Below are 11,678 nucleotides of genomic sequence, written 5' to 3' on the forward strand. Positions count from 1 at the left end.
TGTTTGATTAGTGTCCTGTCCAAGACTAAAGATACATACATAAGCAACAAAAACATGTTTAGTTGGACGGACAAAAACCGAGATAAAATAAATGTCTCAAATAGTTTTGGATTGAATTTCTGTCACCGTCTGTGTCTTTTCAGTCTCAACACAGTAATCAAGCACCACTCAAATTACCAATGACAACTCTGAATATGTTAAAAGAAAGTACAAGTAACAAGAACAGCGCCATGTCTCTTACTGCAACACTCTACTCCAACACCAGCAAACACATGCATTCTTCTCAGATTGCAGAACTTTACTTCAACACCAGCAAACTTAAATGCAAAGATTAACCATGGCAATAGGGAAGAAGACAGAAGAAAAGGTAAGTTCAAAGAGAAGACAGGTATGACCAAGAAAACATGAGTCCGAACCATCTCACAGTCTAGATATTTTAAATGTTCACAAGGAAGCACCCATGAAACGTACACTCATTTCCTTTCTCCAAATAGAAAAGATTCTGGACAAAGCATAAATTTATCAATTATAGATAGTGCAAGACCCATGTCATTCCACACCAAATACAAAAAAGGGACATCAACCTTGCGTAAAATCCTAAGTTTCACAGTCAATTCTTGAGCTATAAACATTCTAAATTCTTACTACGTGCTCTGGTTAAACTGCCCTTGATTCATAGAGAACTCTCCTCCACCACCCTGGGTGGAATTCTGGACATTATCCGATGCAGGTTGCTTTACAGGTGGTCTCGGATCTTGGCTCCAATTCTGTCTTTGCACTGTTTCTCTCCTCTCAACCTGCATTGTTTCACGGCGCCTATCATACCGAGGTCGAGGCCTGTTCCTAGTCTGCTGCTGCCTTTCATTGTACCTATATTGGGGCCTATGGATGACCTTCCCATCCTCGTACAAATCCCCTAATAACACAACACCAACAAGATCAACAAAAAAAAAACATCATAATTCACAAAAACCATAAAAAAGGAGAAAAACTTAACTTCCCATCATTATTAAAAAAACCCACCTCCATAATCTTTGTTAGGAACATCAAGATACGAGTCTGGCAAAACCCAAAGCACTCCAGGCAACGCTATTTAACCAGAAAAACAAAATTACCACCAGGCAAATTAAAGCCAAATCCTTCAAAAACCCATAGCTAAACTTTACTTTTTCTTAAAAAAAAAAAAAACCCTTAAACCCTATTAATCAAAAACCCATTTTCATTTAAAAGAAAAACCTTAAACCCTATGAATCAAAAACCCAAATTCATAAAAGAAAAACAATACCTTTAACTTTATAAGAAAGCTCTTCAGATATCAAAGCACCAAACCCAGTATACGTCGTCGTAGAAACGGAATAAATACTCTTCTTTGCTTCCTCCTCACTATCAAAAAACACCCATAAACAAAAGAAAAAAGGTTTCCTTTACAAGAAGAAGAAGAAGAAGAAGCATTACCTTCCCAAAACAGAAGAAAGGGTTTTGACATAAGCGTTAATCATTTCTTCTTCTGTGGGTTTGGGGTCATTTGGAAACTCCATAACAATAAGCCAATGATTATAATCACAGCCATCGAGAAGAATCGTTTCTTTTGGCGGCCGATTTGTCCAGTTTGGTGACGGGTCGTTTAATGGAGAGTAGCCCGACCCGGTTGTTTTGGCTCGGGTCAGGGTTTTGACTGAGTCCGGGATAAGTGGGGTTTGGATTTTGCTGAAAAGAGCAGGAGAGAAGCGAGTGCGTGAAGAAGAAGAAGAAGAAGAAGAGAGAGCTCGGGTTAGGAGCGTTGCTAAGTTACGCCTGGCGATGATATACGCCATTGCTGCTTGACAACTCTGTTTTGAAGATGGTTTCGATCGATTTTGGGGCTTTATTGGCATCGCCAAAATTGCAACCCATTTTTATTTAAACTTTGAGGTGACAAAAACTATATGTAATTACCAAAACCACCCTTATATAACAAAAAAATTATTGTGATAACAACAGTAAACACTTCAAAGCTGATGTAGGTTTACCTTCGTATTATTCTTTTAAAAATCTCTAAAATAAAATAATGTATAGATAAGTATTTTATAAAAACTAGTTTTAATATTAGTTTTTTTAGTGTAACAAATCAAATGAATTAGTCTTTGATTTATTTTTATATTATTTTTAGATATTAAACTTTATTTAAAATTTTATCCTTGATACTTAAAATATTTTCAAACATAAGATTTCATTAAAAATTTTTAAATTGAATTTAATTTAAGTAGTTTTAAATATGTTACTCAAAATTGATGTAGGCAAATATATATGATATGATAGTTTAAAACAGTTAATTATGAATTTACCACTATTAAATCATATAAAAAATTTAGTATACTTTGCCAAACAAACAATCTAATAAAAAAATCAATCTCAATATTTTTTTATTTAATTATTAGATTAAATTCAAATTTTATAAAATAATTGATAGATTTCATTCGAGGGGGAGGATACTTGTTTGTAACTAGCTAGTTGTACTCTAGAAGATTCTCAAATTAGGCTTATAAGATGATATTTGAGTCAATTTCATTATTTTTTTTTTATATGTTTTTGGATCTTTAGCTTAATTTAAAATTTTGCTTTTGACTTTTTTATTTCTTTTAGGATTATGATTTTTGTTTCTTGTATAGGTCAATTTCTAATATATTTAAGAAATTATAAATCTCTTAAAAGAGGTAAACTATATTAGATTAAAAAAAAAATTCAATAATACGGTGTGAAATCAACCATTTAATGTATTCTTAAGTTGTTTTAGTATTTTCTTAAGTTGTTTTAGTATGCATCAAAACTATTTTCCTACCTATCTAGTTTCAAAGAAAAATTTATTTTGTAAGAAAAAAATTACAAGTACTCAACTTCCACTTAATATTTTTAATCTATTTAAGTTTTTATAACTCTCTCTTTCTCTCACACGCATATATATATATGCACACGTGTGTGTAAAGTAAATAAAAATAATAATTGTTTTATATATAAGTTGGAAAAGAAAAACTAAAATCAATAGTAAATAACAAAATTGATCAAGTTGATGTAATATTGATCTACTAGAGACAAGAGGAAGTAGAAAGCAAATGACTACGTCTAGAAGTTATGATTGATCAAATAAGAGCAATCTATCACAGGAGTTTAAATTCACACGTCTACGTAGAAAGTACAATTTTATTCATAGTGAAAGTTCTCAATGAGATATATAAAATTAATCATAGTTACATATTAGTCTTTGATTCGCGTGGAGATCTATAAAAAAGAAGTTTCATCTATACTTGTATTCAATATGATCTTTCTTTCTTTCTTTTCTTTTTTCTTTTTTTATCTAATGTATATTACCCGTGTAGGAATAGAATTATATGTTTAGGATTCAAATACTATACCAATATAAATATAGATTATCTTATAGCTAGAAATTATGGCTGGCCCGTTATATGTAATTTTATCCTTTCAATTATTCAAGTTTATTTTTTTTCTTTATTTACACCTTTCATATTTTTCTTGATTTATTTACTATTTTTTTGTTTTAAATTCATATTTTTTATGCACTTATTCTTGTATTGTCGTGTGAGTTACTTGGAATAAATATTTTTTTTTAAAAAAATTTTAAATTTAGAAACATTCTCATTAATTTGATTTTAATTTACAAGGTTCTACTTATCTCTATCTAGGATTTAGTTCCTAATTATATTTTTTTTATTTAAAAAAATTATAATTTAATTAATAAAAAAATTGAGGATTCATGCGTGGAAAGGACGATAATATTGATAGTAATGATGGTGTATCATTATTGGTAATAAGAAGAGTGTAATGCTGGTTAAAGGTGTATTTGAGAATGTGATGTAAAATATGTTTTTTAAAAAATTTTAATTTGTTTTTATTTAAAATGTAATTTTTTCTTATATTTTCATATGATTTTGATGTGTTGATATCAAAAGTAATTTTTAAAAAATAAAAAAAATTTATTTTGATATATTTCTAAATAAAAAATATTTTAAACTGTTATTACTATTACAATTCCGAACAAATTTTAAATACATAGGTAATAAGGTGACATTGTTTATGATAGTGATAATCATGATATTTCCTTGACTTTGAAATCAGTTTGCATGTTATGTTCTAGCTGTATTGTAATTAAAGAAATAGAGATCTTTATTTTTTGTTTTTCTTTTCCATAATAACTTTTATTATCAGTTATTTAGTAACTAACAACTATTTTTCTATAAAACTATCAATGATTATATATATAAAAATGTTCTACCTGTACTAACCCAACTGTAGAATACACGATTCATCATTGTTTCATAGTCCTGTTGGGGAAATTGGACGTGGATAATTGGTAAAGTCATCGTTAATTAATGTTTGTTCAAGTCCGAACAAGATGTTATAATTTTCAATACTTGCATAGATGATTGAGAAGATTATGCAATTCGTAGTCCTTCGAGAGGACATTGATTTGGATCTACGTAATATGAATGGTGGTACAGTGTCCTAGGTATATATAGGTTGATGAATTGAGGTTTGTTGATATTTTTGAAGTTTATGTTATATTATAGTTTTAAGAAGAAGCGATCTATAATTACATTATTAACTTATGAAGTTCAATATGTAGCTATTATAATATGTATTTATCATTTTATATAGCTAAAAAAATTATTAAAGGAGTTGTGAATATTACTAAAGAAGCCTAGAGAAATTTATTTTGATAACTCATCAGTTATTGCCTTAGCAAAAAATCATGTGTTTCATGACAGAAATAAGCACATTAACATAAAATTTTATTACCTATGAGATTGCATTACAAATGAGGAATTTGAAGTTAAGAATGTTAAAATCCAAGATCAAGTTATATATATTTTCACTAAGCCAATCATGCATGATATTTTTACTAAGATTAAAGATATGCTAGGAGTTATAAGAATCAGGTTTAAGGGTGAATATTGAAAAAACTAGATTTCTAGATTTTTTAAAAGAACAGAGGAATTAATTAACTGGTTAGGAACCAATCAATATGTAGAATTAAATGAACCAGTCTACTAATTGAGAATCAGTCTATTAATTAAGTTGGCATGATTAATTATTTTTCAAGTTCAAAACAAGATTTTCTTTCCTTGGTATAATTTCTTAACTAGAACTTTAAACTTATAAATAAGCTTATAATAAGAAGCAAGATGCATAAATGTAATAAAAAGAAAAATTATATAAAAGAAAAAACATTTAATGAAATACTCCTTTCTCTCAAATTTTCTTCAGTATTCTTTAACTTTGCTATTTTGAATTACTCTCCATAAGCTTTTCCTACACTAATTTTTCATCAAACAAGCCACCAGAAAATGTGAAGTTGTAATATATCATCGACGGAACGGTGATATTTGCAGCGTGCGTGCGTAATCAATCAATGACAAGCAAATTAAAGTAGCATGATATGTGAAGGAAATTTCTTCAAATCCCAAAAAGAACCATCTCCTTCTATAAAAGAAATTAAGAACGAAATTTCCAACTACAATTAACTCCTATCGACAAGGTGGTGGGAATTGGTTGCCAACATAGTTGACTTTTGCATTCGTACACATAGAAGTGAAAGGTAGCTTCTTTGGCCCGTAGTACTTCAAATTGATGTTTGAAAAGTAAAGTTTTTCACAAGGAACAGCCTCGCTACACTTAAGATCGACTCCAACCTCTGACGCGGAGGTTCCTCTGATGTTTATGTATCGAACATCGCTGATCTTTACCTTTGATGGCTGCCAAAAATAAAAAACCAATATGAAACTATTCATCGATCTCCAATTTTCCGTGAAGGATGAAAGAAGCCTTGCTAAAATAATTTAGTCAAAGAAAACGAACCGAGTTGCTTTTTGACCCATAGGTTTGATCGATAATAATGGGGCGTTTAACGTTGTCCATGATAATATCCTGGAAAAGAATGTTTGAAGCCTGGCTGGGTTGTGATCCTCCCCATGTTTTGATTCTAACTCCATTGTCAGCGTTCCTTAGTGTGCAGTTTGTCACGACGACTCCTCTCACGTCCTTTTCATCAGGGTACTTGCCAAGGCTACCAACACTGTTATACATATATATATGTAAGTTAATTATAAACAAGGAAAGGTTCTTAGGAGCATATGTAGCAAAATTGCTTCCTCCAAGTATATTCATAAAATAAATAAAGAGCGTACGTGTTTCCTGAAACTTTCAACAGACTTACCTGAAGCCATGGCCAGGCCCACAAGTAACCTTTTTAATGCTGACATCGGTGCTTCCTTGAATTATAGCAACGCAATCATCACCGGTGCTGATAACACTTCTGGATACTTTCACTATACTGGATTGGCTTATATGGATTCCATCGGTATTGGGGCTCGTCGCAGGAGCTGTTATATGAAGATGTTTTGCCCTGATGTTCTGGGACAGAACGATGGATATGTGGAAACCCATGGGATTAACAGAGGTGATCTTTCTTATAATCCCATTGGCTACATGATTGAATTTTATAGACTGCGCCACAAATACAAAAAAAAAAAAAAAAAGAAGGAAAGAAGAATCATGAAATTGCAATCAATCCCATATTCTCTAATTACTAATTAGCAAGTGCATGCATGTCAAGAGAATTTTGTTGCTTACACTCGGGAACCTGGAACCACCGTCGTTGTATTTCCAGACAGCATTGCCTTGGCCATCAACAGTGCCTGTACCAGTAACCAGCAAGCCGTTGATGTTTTCAAACAAGATCCAGAAATCTTCTTCGTACATGCTAGGGTCTGCTACAGCTTTCAGTGTTCCTGCAATTTGAACCTTAATGGGAACTGGACCTAGGCATGGCCCCTGGAAGATAGTTGCCCCTATCAAGAAGGTTCCCATGGGGATAAGTAGCCTTGCCGTTCCCCTATAATTGCATGCAGCCCTCCATGCTCGGATGAAAGACTGCAAAGGTCAAACCCACTTTGTAATCAATTTCATCAAAATGAAAATCAAGGGAAAGTTCAGATATTTTTGCCAATTATAATACTCCAAACCCCCCATCAAATGTGATTTTCTTTTAACAGATGATTACAACCATTGTAATGCTTCACTTTCAATGTTACATAGTATATTATGAACATACATAGTATCCAAAATATCAACTCCTTACCAACGCACTATCCTGTTTTCCTCCAGGTTTTGCTCCGTACTGTAACACGTTGAAGACCTTTTCATTTGGGTCTGTTCTACTAGCAGTCCGGAGAGGTGATATTGCGGCAGGAGCGCTGCGTCCCAGACCGTTTGCCTCACAAGAGGCGGCTAATAAGCACAAGATAAGTAGGGCATTTGCCAAAGATTTCATTGTAGTATACTTAGCCATTGTATGTTTCTCCTTCTCCACAAATTAAAAAGCCTCGCTAGGAGGCCCGTCCGATGTAATTGTGGCAAACTATCTTTCCATTCTTCTTTCTTTATACCATGTTTGTAGTAAAACAGACAGGTGGAGGCACAAACTATTTATAGGTTGTCTAATTACCAGATAATTTTGGTTAGCCGTGAGGTAGGCATTCATTTTTAGTGTTGTCTTTCCCTAGATTTAGGAGCAGTGGTATTTTCCCTTATAGTTGGCTTATTCTCCTCCTTTGTTTACAAGCTCTTTAATGATCTAGCTACATTCATCACCAGTATTGCACCCAAGCAATTACAAGACATTAATTCTTTCTGGTTTAGAGGAGGATATTCGGGCTAAATCCCGGAAGAAATGACAAAATATCAAGAGCATGTGCTAGATATATTCGGTCTATGAGAGTAAAACCTTTCCTATTTCTGATTATCTAAAGCTAACTAACGTTTATTATATAACCGTCAATTTGCTGTAACTTAATTAATGTATTCAAACCTTTGTTTAAATTTTTTTATTTAGGATATGTAGCCACCAGCAGATTTTCGATCAAACGATACTCCCTACCCAGTGATAAAGTGGAGCCTCCAGTAAGGTGAAGGTCAAAAGAAAATGTACCTTTCAAGTACTATAAAATGCATTTGACAGCAGCACAATAAATCTCACTAAAAACTTGCATAAATTAATAGATTTTATTGACAGCATAGCAGATATCTGGTCTAGGAAATGTGAGACACTGAAGAGCACCTATAATTTACCGATAACAAGTGGGATCTGAGTATAAGCCACTAGGCTGTAAATTATTATGGAATGTGTTGCAGTTTAGAAAAGAAGAGAGTAGACAATTAATTGCTATTAATATCAGTAATTCTACTTATTCTTATTTTTGTTCTTTTATCTTCTATTTTCCTACATATTAGCTTGATTGGTTAATTTTATAAAATTAGCTCCACAACAAAGATGAACCTGAGCACAAGGAGTAGCCCTTCACCATCCTAGGTGAACAATTTGTATATATGCAAAGTGCAAAACCATATGCAGAGCAATATCATCGAAGCCCATAATCCTTCATATATTTCTTGTTCTTGGAGATGGCTATTGAAAGCTTTTCTTTGGGCTGCTTTCTTTTCTCTTTTCTGTTATCATTTTTTATTTTCGCATGTTGTTTTGTTTTGTTCTTTACTTCCTAAGTTTCCTAGGCTTTGGCCTATGAGTTTGTTCATTTTCCTTGCCTTAGCTGTTGTTTTTTTGTTCTCATTTGGCTTAAAGTAAGGAATATCATCACAATGTTAATTTCCTTTTAATTTCTTAAAATTAAAACGTTATTTTGTGGCCATTAACTATTTAAATAATAAATTTTTCACATTAAATATTTTTTTCCTAAAACGTTATGTACGATAGGTTGTATATTTTGAGACTTGTTATTTAACTATCCATACAGATATATAATAACTCTTCTTTTAATGGGAAAGAAGTCTTCAGATGATAATATGCAATAATATATATATATATATATATATATATATATATATATATATATATATATATATATTTTCACGTAAGAAAAAAGGTCTCTGGTCTAGCAAGAAAGTCTGTGATCTCTTCATCAAGCACATGGATTAATTAAACTTTTATCTATTTTTCTATTACAGCTTGGTATTTTTGCTTTTTTACAATTAAAATCTGATTGCTATGGCTAAAGATATGTGTTCTTGGGCTTCCGCTTTTAATTTACTAAAACTTCATGATGATATTGCTAACACACAACCCGCACATACAAAGAGAGAGACACAGAAAGATCTTACATTATAGATAAGTGAACTGCGTGACAACAGAAGCCCTAAAGACAGAATTTACAAGGTTCTTTAGCAGATCAAGAAGCTTCACTTATGAGTAAGAAACTGGGAGATTTAAAACCAAGTGACTCAGATTACTCATACATGATAATAAGTATGTTCAGTAACTGCACGAAGCCCATATTAAGTTGCCTCATCGCTAGTGATAAAACGCTCTTTCACCACACCACCTTAATATCGAGGCACCTCATTTCTAGCAATAATAGGCTCCTCCACCTTGGTTCCATAGTATTGAACTACCTCGTTGCTAGTGATCACTGGCATCCTCACCGTGGTAATTTGAGGTCCCTGATAAATCAATGTTTGCTGATGTTGGTATTGATGATGATGATGAGGACAATAGTGATGTACCTGAGTTGAGGGGAGTCTTCCAGATCTTCGGGGCCAGCCATGGCTATCCTCACTCAGAGTAAGGCCTTCCATTCCAGTCCTTGTGAGACGAAGTAAAAATTACACAAAGAACAATCCACACTTTATGGTTTGCCTTGGTAACAAATAGGTTATACATGCATTCTTATATAAATGCCGAAAGCATGTAGCTTGTAAATTTCTTTCTACTTTTTTTGCACAAATATACTGTTGTTAGTTTGAGTTTTGACGCAGAACTAGAATAAATTCTGTACATGAAATATCAAGAGAAACTTCTGTATGTTCAAGTGCAAAAAAAAAAAACTATTAGAAAATAACCAGTGAAGATGTGGCCTACTCAATAATGCAAAATATTAATCAGTGAGATGCTAAAGGCACTTTATTCTAGCTTTCCATAGTTGCTTAAGGATGTGCTAGATTCTGTAGTAATGGACAATCAATTGAGATCTTATGGATATGGACATATGGTTATCCTTAGAAGGCTTTCTGGACACTTACCTCTCAATCCCAATATCATAGTCCAGACAATTAGCTGTGGCTTTTCCTTAGGTTAATAACAATACAAAAAAAGGTTCTGATCCCACCTCAAGGCTCACTAGTAAAGATTAAAATTTATCATATTATATGCCTCAGATTGAAAACTAGAAGTTGAGAATAATGGAATGTGTTGGGTTGTGCCATAGCCAACCTTCTTATTTATATAGAAGCAGCAGAACACTGCAGTTACTATAATGATTACAACATCCTATATTAGAATCCTATTTTGATAGATACATGAGTAACTGTAATGATTACAACATCTTATATTAGAATCCTATTCTATAATATGCCCCCTCAAGTTGAGGGTGGGGGATCAACCCGAAGCTTGAATCGAAAAGCAATAAAGGATGCAACATGAAGTAGTTTAGTGAAGACATCGACAAGTTGATCCCGAGAGGGAACAAAACGAATCTGAATTTCTTTCTTGGCAACACGGTCACTAACAAAGTGATAATCCACTTCAACATGCTTAGTACGAGCATTGAAGATAAGATTTGCTGAGAGATAGGTAGCACCAAGATTATCACACCAAATGGTAGGGGCAGAGACTCAGGGAACCTGCAAATCTGTTAACAAGTATTGAAGCCAAATGACTTCAGCGGTACCATCAGCAAGGGCTTTATACTCAGCCTTAGTAGAGGAGTGAGCAACAATGCGTTGCTTACCGAATTTCCAAGAAATCAGCATCTGACCAAAAAAGACAAGATAGCCGCCCGTAGACTTGCGATCATGAATACTACCAGCCTAATCTGCATCTGTAAAGCCATGTAGAGCAAAAGAGGAGCCTCGAGTGATATGGAAACCATAAGATGCAGTACCTTTAAGATAGCGTAAAATACGTTTGACAGCGGCCCAATGAGAATCTGTAGGAGCATGCATAAACTGACAGACTCTATTAACAGCAAAGCATATATATGGACGGGTGAAGGTAAGATATTGAAGAGCACCCACGATTTGACGAAATCGTGTAGGATCCGAGAATGAATGATCCGGTAATAAAATGACTTTCGAAGGGGAGATTGGAGTATCAACTGGTTTGCAGGAAGTCATACCAGCTAGGGTGAGGATGTCAAGAATATATTTATGTTGACGTAGCATTAAACCCATACCGCTAGACTGAACTTCAATACCTAGAAAGTAGTGAACAACACTTAAGTCATGAAGCTTGAACTCAGAGCTGAGTAACTGTATAAGGTGATGAAGTATAGCAGAGTTGCTACCCGTGAGCAGAATATCATCAACATACACCAGGAGATAAAATATATTAGCACCATCAAATAAGATAAACAAGGAGGTGTTAACCTTGGAAGCTCGGAAACCGATAGAGAGCAAAAAATCACTTAGACGAGTGTACCATGCTCTCGGTGCCTGTTTCAAACCATACAATGATTTGTGCAATCTGCACACATGAGATGCAAGAGAAGAGTCAACGAAACCTGGAGGCTGTTTCATGTAGACCTCTTTAGTAAGAACACCATTGAGGAAGGCATTATGAATATCAAGCTGATGAATCTTCCAATTTCACGAAACCGCGATAGAGAAAACCAATC

At 33.4% G+C, this 11,678-nt stretch overlaps 2 protein-coding genes across 2 annotated transcripts; both read right to left on the reverse strand.

Moving 5' to 3' along the window:
• Positions 1 to 391: 391 nt before the first annotated feature.
• LOC118059397 (multiple organellar RNA editing factor 3, mitochondrial) lies at positions 392 to 1,878 on the reverse strand. Its single transcript, XM_035072246.2, has 4 exons — positions 1,456 to 1,878; positions 1,286 to 1,383; positions 1,024 to 1,089; positions 392 to 916 (listed from the first exon to the last, which is right to left on the reverse strand). Exons 1-4 carry the CDS (start codon positions 1,872 to 1,874, stop codon positions 645 to 647), a joined length of 855 nt encoding a protein of 284 aa, XP_034928137.1. The 5' UTR covers positions 1,875 to 1,878; the 3' UTR covers positions 392 to 644.
• A 3,641-nt stretch (positions 1,879 to 5,519) lies between these two features.
• On the reverse strand, positions 5,520 to 7,342 carry LOC118059396 (exopolygalacturonase). The gene is made up of 5 exons (XM_035072245.1): positions 7,133 to 7,342; positions 6,625 to 6,924; positions 6,209 to 6,498; positions 5,851 to 6,067; positions 5,520 to 5,747 (listed from the first exon to the last, which is right to left on the reverse strand). Exons 1-5 carry the CDS (start codon positions 7,340 to 7,342, stop codon positions 5,520 to 5,522), a joined length of 1,245 nt encoding a protein of 414 aa, XP_034928136.1.
• Positions 7,343 to 11,678: the final 4,336 nt, after the last annotated feature.

This window comes from Populus alba, chromosome 10 (assembly GCF_005239225.2).
Source record: "Populus alba chromosome 10, ASM523922v2, whole genome shotgun sequence".
Taxonomy (NCBI): Eukaryota; Viridiplantae; Streptophyta; class Magnoliopsida; order Malpighiales; family Salicaceae; genus Populus; species Populus alba.

Excerpts from the sequence above, each read along its gene's own strand:
- LOC118059397 (XM_035072246.2), bottom strand. The coding sequence starts at position 1,874 with ATGCCAATAAAGCCCCAAAATCGATCGAAACCATCTTCAAAACAGAGT. Across the intron at positions 1,384-1,455 it reads CTTTCTTCTGTTTTGGGAAG|TGAGGAGGAAGCAAAGAAGA; the intron begins GTAATGCTTCTT and ends GTTTTTTGATAG. Across the intron at positions 1,090-1,285 it reads GCTTTCTTATAAAGTTAAAG|CGTTGCCTGGAGTGCTTTGG; the intron begins GTATTGTTTTTC and ends CTGGTTAAATAG.
- LOC118059396 (XM_035072245.1), bottom strand. The coding sequence starts at position 7,342 with ATGGCTAAGTATACTACAATGAAATCTTTGGCAAATGCCCTACTTATC. Across the intron at positions 6,925-7,132 it reads GAAAACAGGATAGTGCGTTG|TCTTTCATCCGAGCATGGAG; the intron begins GTAAGGAGTTGA and ends TGACCTTTGCAG. Across the intron at positions 6,068-6,208 it reads GGGCCTGGCCATGGCTTCAG|TGTTGGTAGCCTTGGCAAGT; the intron begins GTAAGTCTGTTG and ends TATGTATAACAG.